At 39.0% G+C, this 25,570-nt stretch overlaps 1 protein-coding gene across 4 annotated transcripts in view; it reads left to right on the forward strand.

Moving 5' to 3' along the window:
• The window catches only part of si (sucrase-isomaltase), a 181,395-nt gene that overhangs the window by 66,652 nt on the left and 89,173 nt on the right, over positions 1 to 25,570 (forward strand). For all 4 annotated transcript variants that reach the window (XR_010017658.1, XM_063045838.1, XM_063045836.1 and 1 more), the window contains exons 19-26: positions 94 to 178; positions 1,299 to 1,355; positions 2,843 to 2,967; positions 3,087 to 3,175; positions 3,630 to 3,679; positions 10,591 to 10,764; positions 15,257 to 15,400; positions 24,534 to 24,749. Coding sequence is in view for 3 of the 4 variants with exons in the window: in XM_063045838.1 (XP_062901908.1) it covers positions 94 to 178; positions 1,299 to 1,355; positions 2,843 to 2,967; positions 3,087 to 3,175; positions 3,630 to 3,679; positions 10,591 to 10,764; positions 15,257 to 15,400; positions 24,534 to 24,749 (940 nt within the window). In the remaining variant the exon portion in view is untranslated. The remainder of the gene's footprint in view (positions 1 to 93; positions 179 to 1,298; positions 1,356 to 2,842; positions 2,968 to 3,086; positions 3,176 to 3,629; positions 3,680 to 10,590; positions 10,765 to 15,256; positions 15,401 to 24,533; positions 24,750 to 25,570) is intronic.

Below are 25,570 nucleotides of genomic sequence, written 5' to 3' on the forward strand. Positions count from 1 at the left end.
TGCACTATGGAGTAAAGTAATAATTTTTCAGCATTTTTATCTATGTAATTTTATTATACATTTAACTGAATTATTTTCTTTTTTTTAAAAAAGGTTTCCCTCAGACAAAGTGACATGGACTGTTGACCGTCAGTTTCTATGGGGACCTGCTCTTCTTATCACTCCTGTGTTGGATCCTGTACGTTACTTTAACCCTTTTCGTTCCTTCAGTGCGTGAAGTTATTAGCAAACTAACTATAGCAAAGTTTTCAATGAAGCACTTTTGTGCGTCAATATTGAAGAATAAGAACAATTGTTAGTTCAAATAGTTGAATGAATTTAAAACTATTTGATCTACATGCTTTCTCCGTTTATTCTCTTTTTTATTTTGATCCCCCTAAATCTTTAATTTTTTCCCAGCCAATAGGCAGAAAGTTTCAGACTTTAGTTATGTTTCTATCTGATTTTTCCCTTGGGATCTGATTCACAAGATCCAGTGAGCAGATAACCTTTTATTTTGCACAAGGTCTACCCAGTAACCTACTTATGGGAAGAATGATTGAAGGTTTGCATCTCTTGAGATTCTTGGTTGAATGAAACAGATAGCTGACCTGAGATACAAACTTCACTGCATAACCTGCAATCACATCATAATATTCAAAAGGACTTGCAATTTTTAGATATTGCATGATCTCAAGATATATCAAAGTGTTTTGTAGCTAATAAAATACTTTGCACAATGTGGTCAATTTTGCACTTAACACAATGTCCAATTTGCCTCCAGCAAGCTCGTGAAACAGCAATATGTGCTGCTCATGTATTTTAGAAGTTTGCAAAAAGAATTTTCCTATTCCTCAAATAGTGCTTTGTGATCTTTTACACACACCTGTGATGATGGACTACTCTTCATTCTCTTATCTCCTGAGTTCATCTTTTAAAAGTAATTTGTTCATTTACAAGTGCAATAACATTGTGAAAAATTGCAATGCAGATATTTCATATTACGCAGATTACAAAAGCTGTTCTTTGCTTTTAGGCAACTAGAGTTTAAAACTACATCTAGAAAGTGTTATTGCTGTCAAAGTGTTATCACTGAGCTCATCTTTTTAATGCATGAGTCTCTAGTGTGGGTCTCAGCCTCACTGATGTGACTAAGAGTTGTGGATAACATGAATGCAACACTGTGCTATACACAAGCCTGATTTCAGCTGGAAGATTTAATTTAGAAATAAATCCTCCTTCCTTCATTTTGCAGTTATAAACTACTTTTATCAGTGATAAACTTTACTTAATACTTATTGCATTTTCCTTATTTGTAGAAAACAGAAAATGTCAATGCCTATGTCCCTGACGCAGTTTGGTACGATTATGAAACAGTAAGTATCCTTTTAATTCAACTGTTTTGTGATGCATTCCTATTTAAATATGAAAATCCTTACCGTTGAATAGAACTTACATTTATTGGCTAGTTTCAGCTTATTGTTAAAATTTCATCTGTTTAAGAAAAAGAAAAATCACCAATTAGAGTATGAAGGATTAATAGTGTTAGATTTTCTATTTATTTAAGTTTTTGGGTAAAAAATCAGACTGACCTACAGCATTTACCTAATGCAGGTTAGCATTTCCTACAGGAGCATCCAAGCAGGTAATTTGTGATACTTTTCACAATTGCAAGTTTAATAACGTTCTGAAACAGGCTGATGAACATTTCTGAGCATGTCCCACCAGATTAGATCAGAAACATAGAAGTCCAAACCTTGCAAATGTTTTTCCAATAGTACTCCAATCTTGGGTTCCTCATGGAGTTCAGTTATGGAGTGGAAATTTTATACACTATCCAGTAGTTAAATTTGGGAATCTGTCAATTGAAACTAGTTTGAGTTAGATTTGGTGGAGAAACAGAGTATAAAGTAACTCAAAGTTTACTAAATTAATTCATTTTACTTAAGTGATTTAAGCCGCTTAAGGGTATTTTTGACTATTTGATTATATTACAATTTATAATTTTTATGTTCCTTGATTTTTCAAAGAATTTTTGAATGTTTTTCTGACATTTTAAAAATTGGGAACATTCAGAGTTGTCCAACAGCCATGGCAAGTTTGATAGCTGGCTAGATTGGGGTTGTGCATCAGCCAGCTGTGTTTTTTTTTCAGCAGTCTTACAAACAGCTAGGAAAAACCCTATCTACATGACGACATCACAATATAGAAGGTCCTGCCACCCATCAGGGGCTTGACATTACTTACTGCATCGATTATCAGCAAGAAATAATGAACCGCCACTTTTAGCTGCTGCAAGAGAAAGCCAATATTGTAACCCTTGATCCAATATTTCTTCTGCTGCCTCTGTGCTATTCTCATTTATTGAAAAAAACAGAAGAGATCATGATGGATATCATTTTAGCTGAGAAGAAGCAGGTGGACTACTTCTGCTGATATTTTCTCATCTCCAGCTTTGAAGCTGGATCTCCTAATGAGGAATTGCACCTCATGTCTGAGTTGAAAACCAATAAAATATATTCAGTAGTAGAATGCTAGTTCAGAACAGAATTCAAGCATTTTTGCCTATAAATTGTTGGTAAATATACTCAAACTGAATTTAATGGACAATATTAACTTTATTTTAAATATGTTTTGACATACATTTCTATATTAACTAATAATATCAAATTATGCCTATTTCAAATTAAAATCACTGATGTTGATAGTAGAATTTGCAAAGGTATAGTACAGATTGAGATCAACAATACTACATTTTTACTTGTGCGTCTAAGTTCTCCCAGCTGTGTGCCATGCTAATTAATTAATTCCAACATCATGGTGCACCTCTGAACTAAAGAGTTTGTTTTTATTGCTAAATTAGGGTGCTGCTCTAACCACTCGGAAGCAGTTTGTGAATATGAATATACCAGCAGATAAGCTGGGACTTCATGTCAGAGGGGGATTTATCTTCCCAACACAACAGCCAGCAAATACTACATTTTATAGGTAGGTGTAGCCAGATTTATGCTTATATTTTTCTGAAGTTCATCCTGTTGGACTAAAATATCACCAAAAAATAAAGCTATCATTGAATTGCATCAAATAAATATTCCTATCATTTTTAGCCGAAAGAATCCTCTTGGTCTCCTCATTGCCCTTGATGAACAAGGCAAGGCTAATGGCGAGTTATTCTGGGATGATGGTGAATCCAGAGGTATGATATTGGATACCTAAGCATGTTGTAAACAGTTGCTTTGAATGCTAGACATTTAACAAAACCAATCTGATCAGAGAAATATACATTTGTTATGGAGCATATGGACATCATTTCAAAATGTTTCTGGCTCTAACTACTGTTCTGAACTATTTTCACATGGATTGCTGGAGTCCCCACACTTAATAACTGGAATGTGTTTCTTAAAAATATTAAAATATGCTTAGGAAATTGCTTGGCTGGTAAGCTATTTCACCTTGGAATTATTCAATTATGTTGCATGTAGTCATGATTTTTCATCTGTCATTTATCTTCTGTCTTGAATGTCTTTAAAATATTGCAATAATATAATACAATTATTACTTCAAGCTCAAACTATGCATTACCATTATCAGTGCTTCTGATGCAGTCACAAGATTATTAAACAGTAATCTGTACTTACTTCACCTTGCAGATACTTACGAAAAGGGAGTTTACATTGACTACCAGTTTACAGTTATGGAGGTTAGTGTTAATTTGATTACAATTTCATAAAGTTATTCTATTACAATCTTGCTGCTCAGTTTACTCAGGAAATGTGCATTTTTTGCAACGATGGCTGAGATTTCATAGAGAATGGAAAGAGGCTCTTTCGGCCCCCCACTATGTACTTATCTAAATGTCTTTCCTATGGAAATATCTGCATCTCTTTAAGCTGAATAAATGTCACGCTTTGTAGGGAAGATCAGTATTTCTAGTAATGTCTGTAAATAGATCAGGATGTGTTTATTCTCCATTCTATGGAAATTCTAATATTTGAAATCATACCAAAATGCCTAGTAACAAAACCAATTCAGAATATTCACATAGACTGGTTGCCAAGTTTGAACGATGGGAACACAACACAGTCATCCCCAATTTGGCTAGAAATATCGTGGTACTGTTCTTTTATGCGGCTTTAAACTAAACTAATCTTAACTTCTTGTTAAGATTAGGGAATAAAATAAAATTCAAACAGTGCTTCAAATTAAACCCTTGCTAATATTTATAGATGCACCGTAGAAACCATTCTTCTAGGGTGCATCACAACCTGGTATGGAAGTTGTCCTGTCCAAGACCGGAAGCTGCAGAAGATCATGAACACGGTGCAGCACATCACACAAACCAATCTTCCGTCCTTGGACTCACTTTACACCACAAGCTGTCAGAGCAGTGCTGCCAGGATAATGAAGGACACGACCCACCCAGCCAACACACTTTTCGTCCCTCTTCCCTCCGGGAGAAGGCTCAGGAGCTTGAAGACTCGTACGGCCAGATTTGGGAACAGCTTCTTTCCAACTGTGGTAAGACTGCTGAACAGATCCTGACCTGGATCTGGGCCGTACCCTCCAAATATCCAGAATTGCCTATCGCTTTTTTTTGCACTACCCTATTTTCCATTTTTCTATTTTCTATTTATGATTTATAATTCAAATTTTTAATACTTACTATCGATTTGTAATTCAGGGAGCGGGAAGCGCAGAATCAAACATCGCTGTGATGATTCTATGTTATAGTATCAATTGTTTGGCGACAATAAAGTATAAAGTATAATTACAGTACTATAAATAATTTCCAAATTTCAATTCTGCATTTCATTATCTTCTTCTTCTTAAGCCCATCACCCCTGCTGGGGCATAAGCCACTAGCAGTAGCTCATCACAGTCCTCCCTCCTGGGCCTGTCTTTCCTGTCCCCAGCTGTCCCAGGCCTGTTCCCAGTAGAAGATCCTTCCTCTCCTAGGGATGAGGCCTTTGGAGCTTTCATTGTAGCACTGGGTTTCTATGGGTAGGGTTGCTAGCCTCATGCCCAACCTTTCTCCTTTCGCAGCCAGATTTGGGACTGTCCATGGAGGAATTTGCACTTGTAATATTATAGGCCAGTGAGCCTGATGTCTATTATGCTAAGTTATTGCAAGGTATTCTAAGGGACAGGATATATATATGTATTTGGATAGACAGGGCTTGGTTAGGGATAATCAACATGGCTTTGTGCGTGGAAGGTTGTGTCTAATCAATGTTGTAGAGATTTTCGAGGTTACCATGGAAGTTGATGAAGACAAGCCAGTAGATGTTGTCTACATGGACTTCAGCAAGGTGATTGACAAAGTTCCAGATGGGAGATTGCCCCAGGAGGATAAGTCACTTCATGATGAAGTATTTAACTGGATTCAATAGAGGTTTAATGGGAGAAGCCAGGGAATGGTAATAGATGGTTTGAAAGCATATAGCTATAATGCAGGTATGATTTTATTCCCTGGAGTGCAGGAGAAAGAGGGGACGAGAGGAGTTTTTTATAAATATTCCGGCTTCTGAAATTGATTGTTCTGAATTGTTACCGTTGTTTCTTTCTGCACAGACTTTGCCTGACTTGCTCAGTATTTCCCACATTTCCTAGAGACTTTCTCAGTTCTATTATTCTTGCAAATAATTTCTTTCAGTCCTGAGCTGAAATTGTTGTAAGAATAGTACTTACTTTTTTTTCCCAGAACACTTACTACACATTTCAGAGAAACAAAAAAAATCTTTAAAATGTTTCTTAAATATAAATATGCAATACTTACTTTTGATGCAAAGAAGGCTTACAAGAAAATCATGCCTCAATTCTGCCGCTGTTTTCTCTGGGCACCAGAGCTTGTGACGAATATATTGACTTTGGAGGTTGTTATGTTTTTTAACTTCAAAACATAAAACTAATTCAAAGGAAGACATGGGAATTGGAAATGTGAGTCTAACTTCGTATTTACATTAAGCCAGGCACATGTATCACATGGTAGTGTGAGGACATATGCAATTCACATATTTATATATATATAACATGTAATTAATTACTTAAATGAACAAGAATGCTTAATTAACCAAAATATATACAAAATTACTCAAATATTAAATGCACAACAGAGGTGATGAAGTATAAAATTACCAGAATAATGCTTAGTCTCAAAGGGTTAAAGAAAAAGATTTTTGAAGATACAGTTATGTTCCTTGGAATTTAGAAAAGAGTGATTTGATTAAAGTTTAACTAGAATTAAGGGAACCTGCTAGAATAAAGAGAAACAATCTCACTGGCTAGGAAATGTAGGTCCAGGAGGCATAGTCAAAAAAATTAGGGCCAGTCTGTCAGGCGTAAAATTAGAAAATAATTCTACAGAAGGCTGAAGAAGTTTGGAACTCTCTTCTGCAAATGACTATTGATGCTAGGTCAGTTGTTAATTTTAAATCTGAGAATAATAGATTCTGAAAACAAAAAAAAACTTGAAGAGGTGTGAAAGAAAGATGGATATGTTGAGTATCCCACCAATGGTGGAACTGCCTTTGGGGACAATTTTATTTCCATTGTTCAAATCCAGAAACGTCATGAGGCTTGCACATAAAATGGATGCAAGCCTGTCAGCTCACTAAAAATAGAAGGGCACAGTGAAAGAAGCTGGCCCCAGGGCCAGCTCTCTGAATTAATATTCCCACTGTAACAGTTCTGATCCCAATGATTTTGATTCCAGCACTCATGAATGTTGAATTGACTCCTCTGACATATTTTACTATTTCTTCTGCACCCAACTATTTTCATTATCTTACATTATTTCTGTTCATAAATATTCAGAAATTTATCTCCCAAAAGTGCATATTTTCTGTGACCCCTCCCCCATCAGATGTACTGATTTAAAACACATAAAATGCTGGAGGAACTTTGCAGGTCAGGAAGCATCCATGGAGGGAAATGAACTGTCAACATTTTGGGTCGAGACCCTTTATCAGGTTACTGGTTTCACTTAATGCACAGTCTCAAGGACAGCACTACATAATTTGGGTGGGGGGATGGGAAGTGGTGTTGCTGATCCCTCCCCAAACTGGCTTCTCTTCCGCAACCTGACATGGGACAGGTGAAGTATCACTAAAATGATCACTTGAAATTCTGCTAGAAACTGCCTAGAACGCAGGAGTCAATGGCGCATGGAATTCGTAACTGTTCTAGGAGACTTTTGCCGCTGTTATATTTACCAGAGCTATCGTCATCATCATTTCTCCATCACACATTCAGTATCTTTGCTGTTACTAAGCCAAAGTTTGAGCTGCCTTCTTTTCCAATAAATTAAATCTGACATTGTCCATTTTCACCATCTCATTGTAATAAAGTAATTTTCAGTGCAGAAATTTTTATCTTAGATTCTATAGCTTTGCCCTTTACTTTAACTATTTTAAATGTGGTTTGTGAAACTCCAACTATTATTGTCCTACACAACTATGTTTATAAGCTTAAGATAATATTTTTCTACTACACAAATAATTGAACATCTTAACTAGACACAGAGCATACAAAGAAGGAAAGAGCCTTTGAATGCATTGTGAGTTCTTTGTTCAGAGTCATTGTTTGAAGATACTTAAAAATTCCTATCTTTATCACTTCATAATGCATGCAAAACTCTCTTTATTACCTGAAAGGAACTTACATAATTTTTTTCTTTGCTTTTCAATGGTCTATTAAATACTTACAATCTGGAAGTATTTAAGGGTACAGATAAAAGTAGTCAGGTAATTTCCTAAAGAATTCTTTTTATCTTGATGACTGAGACTGTGATGCTTAATCAGTTATAATAACACTTTCCCTTCTTGCAAAAAGGGTAACTTCATCCACTGTGATGAGCCCAAGAATGTCAGCTTTGCTGGGGCTTCTTGGTGCAATATTTGCTGGATGTCTGCCAGTGATGGGAATGTAATGTCAATGTTAAGCGAATGCAAGAGTGAAGTGACATGAAGAATGGAGTGTCATTTACAATTTTCCAGTCTTCTGGAACCATTCCAGGATCTAGTGATTCTTGAAAGATCATTACTAATGCCTCCACGATCTCTTCAGCCACCTCTTTCAGAACCCTGGCTGTTCACCATCTGGTACAGTTGACTTAGCTAGTTTCATAGTTTCCCAAGAACCTTCTCTGTTTTTATGGTAACTTCACACACTTCATGACCCCTGACACCTGAAAATTCCACATACTGCCAGTGTCTTCCACAGTGAAGACTGATGCAAGATACCTACTCAATTCATCCACTATCATTTTCCAGAGGTCTGATATCCTCTCTCGCTTCTCTTTTATACTTTATGTATCTGAAGAAACTTTTGGTATCCTCTTTAATTTTATTAGCTAGCTTACTTTCCTATTCCATCTTTACCTTCTTAATGACTTTCTTATTTCCCTTCTGTTTGTTTTTAAAATGTTCCCAATCCTCTAACTTCCCACTAATTTTTGCTTTATTATATGACCTCTCTTTCATTTTTATGTTGGCTTTGACTTTTCGTGTTAGATGGCTGTGCCATCTTTCCTTAAGGATACTTCTTCCTATTTGAGATGTATATATCCTCTGCCTTCTAAATTGCTTCCAGAAATTTCAACCATTGCTGCTTTGCTGTCATCCCTGCCAGTGTTCTTTTCCTATCAATTCTGGCCAACTCCTCTTTCATGCGTCTGTAATTCCCTTTACTCCACTATAATACTGGTACATCTGACTTTATCTTTTCCTCAAATTTCAGGGTGAATTCTATCATATTATAATCACCTTCCCCTAAGGGCTGTTTTACCTTAAGTTCTCTAACCAATTCTGGTTCATTGCACAGCACCGAATCCAGAATAACGGATTCCCTCGTGGGCTTAGCTGCTCTAAAAAGTTAGCTCATAGACACACTAGAAATTCCCCCTCCTGGAATCCAGCACTAACCTGGTTTTCCCAATCCACCTACATGAAATTCTCCATGACTATTGTAACATTGCCCTCTTGGCATGCATTCTCTATCTCCAGTTGTAATTTGTAGGCCACATTCTTACTACTGTTGGTTCATGTTACGTCATTTATCCTGTGAATCAGATCTAGCAACTTTTTCCTGCATATGATTGAAAAACTGGCCACTTTTATCAGCACATACAGGTCAGTTATCATTAAAATGCAGCACACCATTCTGAGAGATTGCTAACTGCTTCAATTCTGAAGTATTTGCCCCCTTCAATAAGCTCTCCAAATAAAGCTCCAATTGTGCAGGATAGCGATTTAAATAATAAATGATTGGGATTTACTGGATCCATGAGACCAGCTCACAGTCTGCCATTGTGGTACTTGACCATTTTTCCCTAATTTCACTGAAATGACTGAAAGGGACTAAACAACAATACATAAAGTAATAGTGACGCTTAAAGACAAATGGCTCGGCAATTCTCTTAGGCGCTTCCATCAAGTCACCTCAATGAGAATAGAAAAGTATATAAGGCGATAAGCGGGGTTGATAGAATGGACAGCCAGGGTGGAAATCGTTAGTATGAGAGAGCATAATTTTCAGAGGTAGGTTTTTTTTAATAACAAGAGACTGGTTGGTGTGTAGAATGTGTTGCCAGGAGTGGAGGAAAAGGCAGATACAATAGGGACACATTTCAGTGACTCTTAAGTAGACACAGATTTGAAAGAAAAATAGAGGACTGCTTGGAAAGGAGGCATTATGTTGATCTTGGAGCCGGTTAAAAGGTCAGCACAATACCATGGGCAGAAAGGCCCGTACTGTTTTATCTTTGTTCTCCAACTTTAGTTTTGTAAAACTGTCATCTCATTATCTGACTGTTGATAAATATTTGGTAAACTAGTAAGTTTGTTTCTTATTGTCACATGTAGCAATGTACAGTGAAAATAGTTTGTTCAATGAGGGAAACATACTATTTAATAGCAAACTCACCTCCGGAGTTTGCTATTAAATAGTATATTTCCCTCATTTGCACAATCAACCCTGTCGGGACAGGGAGTTGACAAGAACTGGTGTGGAATCTAATTCCTTCAGGTACTGCTGAAATTTTTTAACTGAAGTATCTTATTCTACTTTTCAGTTTCCCATTCGATCTTTGATTATACAATCTTTCTTTTGCCCTCATTTATTTTGCTGATTCTGTTTTGAATATAAGTTCACCTACTCTGCTATTCCTTTTCAGTTCTCGCCTTGTTTAGTCATATTTTCTTGTTAAGATGCACTGTTGCTTGTTAAGTGCATTTGTTCCAGGTGCCCTATTTCCCTCAATGCAGTTATCAGCAAGCAGACAAAAAAATGTGAAAACACAAGAGCAAATGTTGCTAAAAGTGACACAATTAGATCCAGTGCCTTATAACAGTATTTGGCCCCCTTTGTTCACATGCTACAGTCTATTACAGTAAAAATGGGGCCATTAATGTAGAAAAAGCTGATTGAAAGTGATATTGGAATTTTCTGATTGAGCTTTTTTAATGGTTGCTGTTTTAGTAGACAAAAAGAAGGTTACTTCTTTTGGTGAACAAAGCAACCCAGGAGAGATGGTTGCTTGGGTACTATACTGCTATCCTGTTAAAGATTGATGGAAATGACTGTGTGTTTAGTAGATCCTTTGTTTTCTTTTAGAATACTCTGAACGTCAAAGTAGGGAATACTGGATACACTGATCCAAACAACCTTAAATTTGAAGAAATAAGAATTCTTGGCATGGAGGCTCTTCCATTATCAGTCAATATCACTCAGAATGATACCACCACAACTTTAGCACCAGAAAATATAAAGTACAGTCCAAAAACTAAGGTAATGCAAGCATCCTTATAATTACAAAGTGGTTGATCTTTCATTTTGCTTTTGTTACTCAGCACGAGTTACTGTATTTCTTCGGTGTAATAGGTGGTGACAACTTAATGTTGTTCCATTGGATCATTTTCAGAGCAAGTTCATTGATTGCAGGCACAACTCTGCCCTCAAACCTTGTAGCATCACAAGGTTAGATTCAAAGTAAAAATAACTAACCTCTGGGGGATGATGGTAACACCAGAAATTTGGATTCAATATTGGCTTAGCGGGAGAAGCCGGAGAGTGGTAGCAGAATGGTGCCTCTCTGACTGGAGGCCAGTGACTAATGGTGCACTGCAAGGATTGGTGTTAGGTCCATTGTTGTTTGTCATATATATCAACAATCCAGATGATAATGTGGTAAACTGGATCAGCAAATTTGTGGTTGACACCAAAATAGGGATCATAGTGGACCGCAAGGAAGGTCATCAATGCTTGCAGTGGTATTTGGACCAGCTAGAAAAACACGTTGAAAAATTGTCGATGGAATTTAATGTTTACAAGTGTGAGGTGTTGCACTTTGGGAGGACAACTTGGGGTAGGACATACACAGTGAATGGTACTGCACTGAGGAGTGCAGTGGAAAGGGATTTGGGAATACAGATCATAATTCCTTGAAAGTGGCCTTACAAATACGTTCATAAAGAGAAATTATGGAACATTGGCTTTCATAAATCGGAGTACTGAGTACAGGAGTTGAGATGTTATGCTGAAGTTGTATAATACGTTGTTGATACCAGTTTTGAGTATTGTGTGCATTTCTGTCATCTACTGATCTACCTGCAGGAAAAATATGAATAACATTAAAAGAGTATAGCAAAAATTTGCAAGGACTTACAAGGATGTTACTAGGATTTGAGGACCTGAGTGATAGGGGAAGGTTGAATAGGTTAGGACTTTAATTCCTGCAGGGCAGGAGAATGAGGGAGATTTAGTAGATGTATACAAAATTATGAGTTGTATGGAGAGAATTAATGCAAGCAGGCTTCTGAGGGGGACCTTCTTCACAGAGGGTGGTGAGAGTGTGGCATAAGCTGCTGGCAGAAGCAATGGATGCAGGTTCATTTGCAACATGAAGCTTGAATAAAGAGAAGTTTGGATATGTACATGGACGGGAGTGGTATGGTGTGCTGTTATCCAGGTGGGGGTCAATGGGACCGGCAGAATAACAGTTCAGCATGGACTAGATGGCAGAAGGGTTTATTTATGTAATGTAGAACTCTGTGACTCTAAGTGCTTCAAAGTTAGTGTGTGTGTAAGTAATGCTTGTAATATACAACTTAAGGTGTGATAAAATCAATGTTACCCTTACTGAATTACCGTTAGTAAGATTCAATTTACATCATTTTTATTGTGGACATTGTGATTGAAACAACAGAATAATTAGAATTTTTCTGAAAGAAAATCAATATATTTCCTAAATTATAGCCTGCTTTAACAGGAAATCATGGGATGCAGTTTGTTCTATAATTGTATTGCACACTCTAAAATATTTCCTTACATTCTTTAGTTCAATAAAGGTTTAGGATTATTGTGACTGACTAACACTGAGACACATGTAGGCTGTGAAAGTCTATGAATGGAGCAAAGCTCTAGGAGAGAGTGTCCAGGGGAACCCAAGAGTATCTTACTCTCCGGCCACCATGTTTTATACTTCTTCAACACAATAAATGATTAACTACAGTTTTCATTGCTTTAATCACCCACTTAACTTTAACATTTTAAATGTAGTTAGGTAAATTTACAGAGATATGTATTTGCAGTACTTAAACATCTCAACTAGCAGAACTCCTTTGAAAATTCAATGCTGGTGTCTGTTTCCCCCTTTGTTACAATTTTGACTGATATCCCTATTAATATACAACTAACTAGAAGGTTAAATGACAAAGCAGATCTCTCCTGAACTGTGCCTTAAGTGGTAGGAACACATATTTAACAGTGTAGTTTCAATGGAACAATACCAGAATGTCCCACAACCAAGGACCGATTTCACTAACCACAAAGTATGAATTGGAAGTTAATTAACAAGATAAACTATCATTATATTGAATATATTATTTTATAAAATTGATGCATGCCTTTCAGCAATTGATCTTTTGGATGTATTAATCTATTTTGACAGTGAAGAATACATTTTCCTAATATATACAATGGCTTTATCATTACATTAATGTTAAAATTAAGGATATTTGTTTTGGTCCTCATAACCTGGATTTCCTCTGTTACATAGATTTTGTCAGGAAAAATAGTAAGGTGGAGTATCTCAACAATTTCTCTTTTGGTTCCTCCCACTTTCTCCAAACATAAGGTGTAGCCATGGAAACCTGCATGGGCCCCAGCTATGCCTGCTTTTTCACTGGCTACATAACACAGTTGTTGTTCCAAGTCTTCCAGCTCTTTCTGTGCTACATTGATGGCTGCATTGGTGCTGCTTCACGTACTCATTCTGAGCTCATCAATTTTGTCAACTTTCCCTCCAACTTCTACCCTGCCCTTAAATTCACTTAGCCCATTTCTGATACCTGCCTCCCCTGTCTTGGTCTCTCTGTCTTCATATATCTTTCATATACCTACTGACTCCATGGCTACCTTGATTATAACTCTCCCTACCTTGTCTCCTGTAAAAATATTATTCCATTTTCTCGACTTCTTCATCTCCACTGCATCTGTTCCTAGGATGAGGCTTTCAAAGATGTTCTTCTTCTTCAAAGAATGGGGTTTCCTTTCCTCCACCATTGATGCTGCCCTCACCTACACCTCCTTCTTTTCCTGAACATCTGCCCTCACGCCATCTTCCCACCATCTTATCAGGGATAAAGTTGCTGTTGTCTTCATTTACCACCCCATGAGCATCCACATCCAAAACAACATTCTCTGCAACTAACATCTCCAAAAAGATCCTATGACCAAACACATCTGCCCCACTTTCTGCAGGGATTGCTCCGTATGTGAATCCCTTGCCCATTCATTCATCTCACCCCAACAAATTTCTCTCCTGGTACTTATTCCTACGAGTGGAAAAAGTGCTGCCCCTGCTCATTCACTTCCTCCCTCACCTCCATTCAGGATCCCAAACAGTCCATCCAGGTGAGGCAGCACTTCACCTGTAAATCTGTTGGGATCGTCTACTGTATCCAGTGCTCACGATGCAGCTTCATCTGTACTGGTGAGACCAAGCATAGATTAGGGGACTGCTTTCTTGAGCACTTTTGCTTCCTCTGCAAAAAGCAGGATTTCCCGGTGGCCAACGATTTTAATTCCATTCCTCATTCCCCTTCCAACATGTCAGTCTTTAGAGAAGATTGGCCTTCTCTAAAGCTATGATGAGACCATTCCTAGGGTGAAGGAGCAGCACCTCATATTGTGTCTGGGTAGCCTCCAACCTGATGGCATGAATATCAATTTCTCCATCTCGTGGTAGTTATTCCCCATCATCTTCCCCCTTTTTCTATTCCACACATTGGCCGCTCCCATTTTACCTCTTCTCTTCTATCATCTCTGCCTGGTGCCACTCCTTCCCCTTTTCCCATGGTGTACTCTCCTCTCCTGTCAGATTCCTTCTTCTCCAGCCCTTTACCATTTTCCACCTATCACCTCCCAGCTTCTTACTTCACTCCTCCCTCCCACAGCCATCTGTCAGCACCTATCAGCTTCTAGATTAAACTCCTTCCCCTCTGCCCACCTTATTATTCTGACCTTTCCTCCTTCCTTTCCAGTCTTGATGAAGGGTCTCAGCCTGAAACTTCAACTGTTTGTTCATTTCTATAGAAGCTGCCTGACCTCCTGAGTTCCTCCTGCATTTTGTGTGTGTTGCTCTGAATTTCCCGCATCTGAAGAATCTGTTGTGTTTAAACTGGAGTATCTGCTCACTGGGTTTTCCTTAAAGCAACATAATGTGAATATAGTGATTGCAGCAGTATTTTATGAGAACAATGACACAAGCATTGGATATTGGAACTGTGGCTATTACTAGTGATAGTACAGAGGTAAAGAAGGTAGTTCTATCTATATATATAGATAGATAGGTAGATTGCAAGTTCACCAATCAATTGTTCTCAGCAAGACAACCATTTAATTTAAGACTATTGTGCACAGCTTAATCATATTGGACAAGAGTTCACAATGTGCAAACCACTATTAGTAAAGCTACTAATGGAGAATATGGACTAAATCTTCCTCCATGACTTACAGTCACCTGAGTGGGTGCTTTTGCAAAGTTTTTTTTTTAAAAAGAGGAAGGATATTGAATAGCCTGTCAAGAATCATATAAAAATAGATGCTCCGAAAAGTTACGCTGAAGATTTCAGAACAAAATATTATTAAAGAAACAAAAAATAATCTTGATAATGCTTGAAAAGCAATAATTAAAACTACTAACACTGAAATCCTAGCTAGGACAGTAATAATCGACTCCTAAATAAATGTTGAACTGAAAATATTTTTCTTTCCATAGGTTGCTCAGTTTACAGGTTTGCAATGTGCATTTGGAAAGTCATTTTCAGTGCAGTGGTCCCTTCCGAAGTTTGTAAGAGTGAACTGTCACCCAGAAGAAAATGCAAGTGAATCTGTCTGCTCTCAACGAGGCTGTATATGGTCTGTAAGTAATTCAAGAAAATGCATATTTTGAGAGGAGGAGAAAGCTGTTTGATATTACACATATTTGCTTAAGTATTGCTACCTTTGCAACATGAGCCTGTTATTGTACCAGGTAAGGCTCTGAAAACCTGTGCCAAACAACTAGTGGGAGTATTCAAGGACATTTTCAACCTCTCACTGCAACAGGCGGGAGTTCCCACTTGCTTCAAAAAGGCACCAACTATACCAGTACCTAAGAAGAATAATGTGAGTTGCCTTAATGGCTTTCCCAGTAGCGCTCACACCGACAGTGATGAAATGATTTGAGAGGTTGGTCATGACTAGACTGAATTCCTGCCTCAACAAGGACCTGGACCCTTTGCAATTTGCCTATCGCCACAATAGGTCAACAGCAGATGCAATCTCAATGTTTCTCCACGTGGCTTTAGACCACCTAGACAACACAAACACCTATGTCAGGATGCTGTTCATCGACTATAGCTCAGCACTTAATACCATCATTCCCACAATCCTGATTGAGAAGTTGAAGAACCTGGGCCTCTGTACCTCCCTCTGCAATTGGATCCTCAACTTCCTAACCGGAAGACCACATTCTATGTGGATTGGTGATAACATCTCCTCCTTGCTGATAATCAACACTGGGGCACCTCAGGAGTGTGTGCTTAGCCCACTGCTCTATTCTCTATATACACATGACTGTGTGCCTAGGCATAGCTCAAATACCATCTATAAATTTGCTGACAATACAACTATTGTTGGTAAGAGTCTTAGGTGGTGACGAGAGGGCGTAGAGGAGAGTGATATGCCAACTAGTGGAGTGGTGCTGCAGCAACAACTTGGCACTCGATATCAGCAAGATGAAAGAGTTGATTGTGGACTTCAGGAAAGGTAAGATGAAGGAACACATACCAATCCTCATTGAGAGATCAGAAGTGGAGAGAGTGAGCAGTTTCAAGTTCCTGAGTGTCAAGATCTCTGAGGATCTAACCTAGTCCCAACATATTGATGTAGTTATAAAGAAGGCAAGACAGCGACTATACTTCATTAGGAGTTTGAAGAGATTTGGCATGTCAACAAATACACTCAAAAACTTAAACAGATGTACCATGGAGCACATCCTGGCAGGCTGCATCACTGTCTGGTATGGGGAGGGTGGGGGAGCTACTGCACAGGACTGAAAGAAGCTGCAGGAGGTTGTAAATCTAGTCAGCTCCATCTTGGGTATTAGCCTACACAGTACCCAGGATGTCTTCAGGGAGTGGTGTCTCAGAAAGGCAGCGTCCATTATTAAGGAACTGCAGCACCCAGGGCATGCCCTTTTCTCACTGTTACCATCAGGTAGGAGATACAGAAGCCTGAAGGTGCACACTCAGCGATTTAGGAACAGCTTCTTCCCCACTACCATCCAATTGCTAAATGAACATTGAACCCTTGGACACTACCTCACTTTTTTTAATGTACAGTATTTCTGTTTTTTGCATGTTTTCAAAAAATCTATTCAATATACGTATACTATAATTTATTTATTTATTTAATATTGGTTTAAAATTTTATTTATTATTATATTTTTCTCTGCTAAATTATGCATTGAATTAAACTGCTGTTGCTAAGTAAACAAATTTCATATCACATGCCGGTGATAATAAACCTGATTCTGATGTTCTTGAAATTCCATCTTGTAGTTTTCAAAATGAAACTTAAAAGTAATTTCTTATCAGTTGCATTTCTGTAGCCAAAAAACTAGAATTCAAAGGTCAAGGTTTCACACCATCTACCAGGAAAACTGCTTCCATGGTTTCAGGCTGCACTTGGAAACAATTGTCAAGTTGTATCTAATGCTTTATGTACATCATTTTGTGGATTCTAACTAACTAGCTGTTGCCAAAGTAATCAAAGATTTCCTGTACAGAAACACATCCAACGAATGTATGTTTTGCAAGGAGCACTCAGGGCTCCTCTGATAGAACAATTGCCCAATGGTTCTGCACAGCATGGCTCCCAAACTTCAGATATAGAGGTCAGGTTTGCATTGACTGTGCAGATCACTGGGGTAATATGTGAAGGACCAAATGATATTTTTGCAGTGTCTTCAGTGATGAATGTTTAATGCAACAAAGGAAATAGTTGCAGAGTGATTCTACCTTAATACAGAAAAGATCTACAAAGGCTGTTACCAGAACTTGGGGGCTTGAGCTAAGAGGAGAGACCTGGATAGGCTGGCACTGTTTTCCCTGCAGTGAAGAAAGCTAAGAGATGAGGTTTATAAAATCCTGAGGGCTACAGATAAAGTGGATGATCACAGTCTTTTTACCAGGATAAGGGAGACTACAACTAGGGGGCATAAGTTTGAGGTGAGAGGAATGTGATTTAATGGGGAACAGAGAGGCACAGTTTTCACATAGATGGTGGTGGATATATGGAATGAGCTGCTAGAAATGGTGGTATAGATGGGGAAAATTACAATGTTTAAAAGATATTTGGATAGGTTTCATAAGTATAGAGGTTTGGAGGGATAATAGGACAAACTTAGGTGAATGGGATTAGTTCAGGAATGAATGGAGCCAAAAGGCCTGATTCTGTGCTATATGACATTGTGATTCTTTTTTTTTACCAAAGATTTATTCGAAGTAAAAGGCAAAATGCAAGAATGGCTTTCATAGTTCTACTAAGATCATGCTTTAACAGATAATTGCACACTATTACTAATCATGTTCGCAAAGTCATCATTGTTTTTGATTATATCATAAAAAATTAGGCAGGATTTACTTGCAGTGTTTGGCATGATGGTTTAGGTGAGGCTCTGTACTATGTTTATTTCATTTAGTTGGCTATGACTCTTCTGAATTATTGTTCCTTGTTCAGGGAGGAATTGCTCCCTTTCATGAGTTGCAGTCAGAGAGCTAATTTTACCTCAGTTCCAGAATATGCAAGTCTCTTTTAACTCTTTCGAATGGCATCATTACACACAATAGCACTCTTCATGGTGTATGATAGTAAGTACATTCCTGCCGGTGCTTTGTTGGGTTTGTGTGATTCCTCTTATCCTAAAGGCTGTGGTTACCTCATCAGATAACTGAAGAGAGCACCCCGGTGTATGATGCAAGCGACATCTGGTTCGCCACTGACTTGCAGGATGGCAACCTGGATGGCAACCAAGAAAGGTCAATGATGCTGTAAAGACATCTGACCCCCACAAAGACTGGCATGGGAACACAAGGCTAGCAACCTAGTATGTAGCAAGAGGGTACCATATGGTTCAACTAAATACACATACCCCCAGAGTCTCCCGAGAGGGGGAAGGATGAGAGACTCAATAGATCAGATGTAATGGCAATGGCCAGGACTGGAAACACAATAATGAAAAGACTCAAGCAATCAACATTGACTGGGAAGGCATTCATTGCAAAGTGCCATTGCAGCAAAATCTGCAAAAACCTCAAAGGGTTGAAGATAGACAAAAGAAGGTTCAGTTGTGGAATGAAGGCAACTCAAGTGCAATGCATGGACTCAACATCTGATGAGACAATGGAGAACTCCAGCCAGGAAGCACCCCACAGAGCTGAAGATCTCCCTGCACCTGAGCTGCCCCAGTGCCAAAGAAGGGACCAAGTGAGTGCCTCCTCTGACATCTTGAATCTATTTATTCATCAAGGAAAGGGAGGATCAGATGGCCTAGATTATTATACAATGTATCTTGGAAGCAGTTCGATGACAACCTGGATTGCATCTTGGAAGCTACATTGACAGGACCTGACTACAGGAAAAACGATTCCCTCAGCCATTGTGTTCAACTTTGCTAAAGAGCGATTCAGCTCAATGGGGAAGAAAGGAATCTTAAACCATCCTGGCAGCCTCACAGGAGGGAAAGGAGATTCACCACCTGAGAAGCGAGATAAAGCACCTGAACAGCAATTCAAAAACTGTTCATCTGATGACAAAGAAGGTAGAATTTCTGTGAGAATCACATAGCGATCCCTGTAGAATTAGGGACCAGACTCCGAAAGTCCTCCAACCAAGAATCCCAATAACTGAACTGAACATGGCAGAACCCACAGGAGATCATCAAGAGAGCAAAGTCATCTGCTGCCCCAGGACCCAGTTGTATATACTACTATATAATTAGTGACCCAAACTCCACTGGAGGTTGTGGAAGATAATGAGGAAGATTTGGACCTAAGGCTCTATCCCATCATGCTGGAAAATAGCAGAAGGATGCTTTGTTCCTAAGGAAGAAGATACCTCCACATTCATCCAGTGTAGGACAATCTCTCTCCTTAGCACGGAGTGTAAGATACTCTTCTCAGTGCTTGTGAGAAAGCTGACCTCTTACTTAATGGAGAACCACTATATCAACACTTCCATCCAGAAAGGTGGAATCTTGGGTTTTTTTGGGTGCCTTGAACACACCTCAGTAATCAGCCAATTGATCCACGCAGCCAAGTAGAAGAAAGGCAACCTAACAGTCATCTGGTTAAACCTAGCCAATGCCTACGGGTCAATTCCACACATCCTCATCGAGGTTGGTCTGGACCATTACCATATCTCACCAGTAAAGCGAGTCATGATCAGTTACCTAGAAGGATTCAACTTCGCTTCAGTTCAGCGCACTTTACAAACAGGTGGCTAAACCTCCAAAAAGGGATTCCAATGGGCTGTACCATCTCCCCCATCTTGTTTGTCATGGGTAGGAACCTCCTGATATCAGCAGCAGCTGATGTAACCCAGCTTCCGATAACCTGCAATACGGGGGGTTCATGGATGACATCACAGTAACCACTGTAACCCATGTTCAAGCAAGATGGGTATTGGAAATCCTGGACAACGTAGCTACCTGGGCTAGGATGCCCTTCAAGGCCAGGAAGTACAGATGCATGGTGATCAAAGAGGCAAGGTTATTAGCAACTTCGGTCTTCAAGTACAGGAAGAAGTCATTCCATCCCTACAGGACAACCCAGTAAAGTGTCTTGGAAAGTGGTTTAATACAGCAATGATGAACAGTGCTATCATCACCAACACTGTAAAGTGGACTGAAGAGTGGTTGAAGAAGATTGACAAAACCGGACTCTCTGGTAAATCTAAGACATGGTTGTACCAACATGGTCTTCTACCAAGGCAGCTCTGGCTTTTCACAGCATGCGAGTTCCCCATGGCCTCAGTAGGAGGCTTCATGAGAAAAGTCAATAAGCACCTATGGAGGTGGCTGGGGATTCCCCAAGTTTTTCTTCAGTGGGGCTCTACATAAGATCAGGCCAGCTACAGCTGCTGTTGTCATCAGTAGTGGAGGAGTTCAGGTTAGCAAAGTGTAGAGCTGTGTTAACATTGAGGGACTCCGATGACAAGCTACAAACCAAACAGGAGTCACAACAAGATCAGGATTTTTATTATCTTGGAAATATTTAAAATGGAAAAGTTGACCTACTCCCTGAGAACTCAAAAAGAAACATTTTATCGAATCTGGAATAAATGGATTGAATATGTAACCCCAATGCGAGCAGACTTTAGATGACTCTCCTAATGATTTATATTGCTCTTCTCATCAACACAGTAATATTGCTAACGTAAGCACCCCTAGTCTAAATGTTTGTTGTTGTTTTTTTTTGGAAAATAGAGAATTAACACAAGTAAAGGGAAAGATTTGGGAAAGGGATTAAAAAAAATGAAAAAATTAAGTAAATAAGTACATAGGGATTGGATAATTATGTCTGCGGGCAGGAACAAGCACGAACAAATTGGGATATAAACACCTACAATGGTTGGTATATAGGCTTGTATGCAACATTTTGGACCAGTGGAAATGGTCCAGAAGGGTTGTATGGAAACTATTATTACCATTTTTCTTAACAACTAATTTCATTACTTAGCCTAATAGGTTAGATTTACCACAGTACATAATTATCTATTTAAATGTTTATTTTGCTTTTATATCATCTCAATGTGTACTTAAGAATGTATAAATAATTGTAGTTTTATACATATAAAAAAATGGAAAAGGTTATATGTGTGAAAAAAGTACATGATAATTGTGAACTCCTTATCCAAATAAAAATAAAATTTAAAAAAAAAAGTTGGCCACCAGCTCAGCCATAGATGAGGCAGCGAGATCCCTGCAACTGAGAGACACCATCGGCAAACCATGCCTGGGATGGCGGAGCCTCGGCTCTGCGCACTTCCAGTGGTGGGGGAGAGCAAGTGCGAGGGATAAGTGTGACATGGTCCAGGCAGAGGTACGCAACCACAAGGATGAAAGGCGGACATCAAAAGCAATGGAGTTAGGGTCACAGGGCACCTGGATGAATTAGGATCTTCCCAAGCATAAGATCTCTTGGGCAGAGCTTTGGAGACTGCAGCCCTTCAGTATTTCTTTCCTCCTGCGGTCCATGTATGACACTCTCCTGACACCATCACAGCTGTACACACGGGGGCTGAGAGAGGACTCTACCTGCAAGCTTTTTGGGCAGTGGGGTTCACTGGCTCACATACTGTCAGGATGCAAAACAGCTTTAACACAAGGATGGTATAGGTGGTGCCACGACAAGGTCCTGCTGATGCACTGGAGCGGGAGAGGTGTAAAAAGAGACCAGCTGTTAGAGAGGCAAACAGGCCCGTTACTTTCATCAAGGGGACAGTGACACCAGTCAGATCAAAGAGGCCTGAATCTAATTAGTTGAAAACTACCAAATCATGGGAGATGAGGGTCAATGTGGGGAGGAAGCTGCAGTTCCCGGAGGTGGTGCAAACCACACTTCGATCAGGCGTCATACTGTGATCCACCGAAGACAAGAAAATCCTGTGGGCGGAGTTTTCCATGGGACCATGGGAGCAAGGATGCGAGGAGACTCACAAGAGGAAGAGCCTAAAGTACCAGTCCTTAACCCAGGAGTGCAGGGACAAAGGATGGCAGATGTGGCTATTCCCCTTCCAGATCGGCAATAGAAGGTTCCCGGGCAGGTCGGCATGGAGGTTGCTGTCTGCGCTGGGCTTTGATGAAAAGAGCAAGAACCAAGCAGCTCGCAGGATGTGGGAGAAAGCAGTAAAAGCATCTTGCCAGATATGAAGCAGGGGAGAGGAGTTGAGCTGGAAGTCAGGAGCAGATGGGCAGTGACCTAGCCAACCCTGCTGACCTGCCAGCTGGAGAGTGTAGTGGTTAAGGGTTGAAACACTCTGTGAAGGTTGGGCACCATGTGAATACATCTGCTCCTGGCCAAATAATAGTCCTATCCTTATTACTGTACCTGTTTTTCTATTGTTGTTGTCATAGCTGCACGGAGCTCTGTATAATAGGCTTTTGTAAGAAGGAAGGAAATAAGTTAGTGGCAGTTCTGTGAAGTGTTTAAAGAATTGCCTGCTCTGAGGGAATCATTGGCAAAGAAAAAGTAAAGTTGTGAAATAACAGTTGGAAAACCAATGTAACCATCAATGTGGAGAAAATAAGGTGTTATATAGTTTGTATCTTTAAAGTTCTATCATAGGATAGAGGTGTCATCTCTCAAGGTCAGTGTTCATTCTTCACAACTGGAGGTCCTACTGCACTTTAGTGTCAGATTGTATTATGTTTGGTAACTCCAAAAAATTAAACCAATTGAAAGGAAAGGACAGGAGTCTGAGATATGAGTCTGACTTTGGTTTTCCTTTAAGCAATATGTGCCCGCATGACTTGGCGGCATAATGACCTATGCCGTTTACATACTTTTACATATAAACTGCCATACAATATGTAAACAACAAAGAATGCTTAATCAAATGATATGTTTACAATATTACTCAACTATTACCGAAATATTAAATACCCAATAGATTGGGTCTCAAGGTTATACCTCGACCAGATCACATAGCAGGTTTGCTTCTCCTGTGCAAACTGGTGAACCAGAGAGGATTTTTAAAATAGAAATCTAATGGTTAAAATTAACCATGAAACTACGTTTTTAGACTTATAGCAATTTAATGAAGAAATTTTAATTTTTTACGTCAAAGGTGAATTTTGTACACATGCCTTTGGACCATTAGTCTATACCCATGGAATACTACTACAGTAACATAACTAGTGTTGCCATACACCCATGAATAAGAGACTGAGGAAAGCAGGGAAGGAGAGCATCACAAACACAAGAAAGTCTGCAGATACTGGAAATCCAAAACAACACACACAAAATGCTGGAGGAATACACATCAAAGTTGCTGGTGAATGCAGCAGGCCAGGCAGCATCTCTAGGAAGAGGTACAGTCAACGTTTCAGGCCGAGACCCTTCGTCAGGGGTCTCGGCCTGAAACGTTGACTGTACCTCTTCCTAGAGATGCTGCCTGGCCTGCTGCATTCACCAGCAACTTTGATGTGTGTTGCTTGAATTTCCAGTATCTGCAGAATTCCTGTTAAAATGCTGGAGGAATTCAGTAAGTCCGGCAGCATCTATGGAAAATAATAAACAATCAATGTTCTGGAGCAAGACACTTCTCAAGACTGAGAAGGAAGGGGGAAGATACCAGAATAAAAAGTTGGGGGGTAGGAAAAGAGGCTAGCTGGAAGGTGATAGATGGACCCAGGTGGGTGGCAAAGGTCAAGGGCTGGAGAAGAAATAATGTCATAGGAGCGGAGAGTGGACCATAGGAAAAAGGAAAAGAAGAGGGGACCTGGGGAAAGTAATAGGGGAGCATCATGTGTGAAAAGAATCAAGATGTTTAATACTCATACAATGACTTTATCTTTCCTTTATGTAAAGATTTTAGACTAATACAAATGAAAATAAGATTGATGATCTACAGTAGATCTTTAATTGAATGGGATGGATGAAAATACTCCAATGCCCATGATAGGTTTTTTTTAAGAGTTTGAACAACGGATAGAGAAATGGAATTTCACCAAATGATTCTATTCAGGGCCAGTGTGCCCTTAGACTGGCCGATGTGTAAAACTAAGTATTGTTTTTCATGAGTAAAATAATTATCAATAAACTAAAATGTGTGAAACATATAATAAATCCTGCAAAAATAGTTAATATTTCAAATATTACTGAAGTTATTGTTGAGTAAAACAAAAGCACGCAGTTAGATTCATGAATGTTCTCTACACCATCTACAGCAAAAGTATATGTTTTCTTTCAATTTATTTCATATGAAATTTGAATTTTATTCTTTTGCAGGCTTCTGTCAATCAAGCTGAGCCTTGGTGTTTCTATGCAAATGATTATGGCTACATAATAAATGAATCCAAAGAGATTAGCCATACACCAAATGGTAAGAGTGTTGAAATTCACAGGAATACAAAATATCCAGAGCGTTACAGAGGCCAAACACCAACAATCGAAACTCTCAAAGTTCAAGTCACATTCTTGAATGACAATATGTTGAATTTCAAGGTAAGATTCGTATGGCTGTACAAAACCCCAGGGGTTTTGAAAGTATATTATTAAACAAAAATTGGGCATTGCTGGGATCAATTAAGTGGTACATTATAGCAATGCAATATAGCAATTTATTAAGGTTATTTCAATTGCTATATTATTCCTGCAACTTTGAATAACAAAAGTGACAATAAGGTGAGAAGACCACTATTGACTGAGTTCTAATTTGAGCAGATTATTTCATTACTAATCATCTTTGACACCATTCTGGCCATACTTTCATTTGTTGACCTATAGCTGTTCAAAGGCCAAGAGCCATCAAATCCTCCTCATACAGTAACCTTCTCAATCCCAGTGTCGTGAACGTCCTCTAGACCCCCTCCAATGCCTGCACATTCTTTCTTAGATATGGGACTTAAAACTCCTCACATGTTCCAAATATGGTCTGACCACCACCTTATAAAAACCATAGCATGACACCCTTGTTTTTATATTCAAGTCCTTTGAAAATTAATGTTACCATTGCTTCTTCCTTCCTTCCTACCAACTCAACTTGCAAGCTAACTTTTAGGGGATCCTGCACTAAGACTGTAAGTCCTTTTGCACTTCTTGAAAATAAGTGGAAGAAAATAGTCTATACCTTTACTCCTTCTGCCAAAGTGCAAGGCCATATACTTCACTACACTATATTCCATCTGCCACTTATTTTCCTGTTCTCCCAATCTGTTGAAGTTCTTTGTTTCATCAACACTAGCTGCCCACCCCCCTAGTTTTTTTATTGTTTGAAAACTTGGCCACGGAGCCATCAATTCCATCACTGAAGTCTCCCCTGTGGA

Source organism: Mobula hypostoma, chromosome 4, assembly GCF_963921235.1.
Source record: "Mobula hypostoma chromosome 4, sMobHyp1.1, whole genome shotgun sequence".
Classification (NCBI taxonomy): Eukaryota; Metazoa; Chordata; class Chondrichthyes; order Myliobatiformes; family Myliobatidae; genus Mobula; species Mobula hypostoma.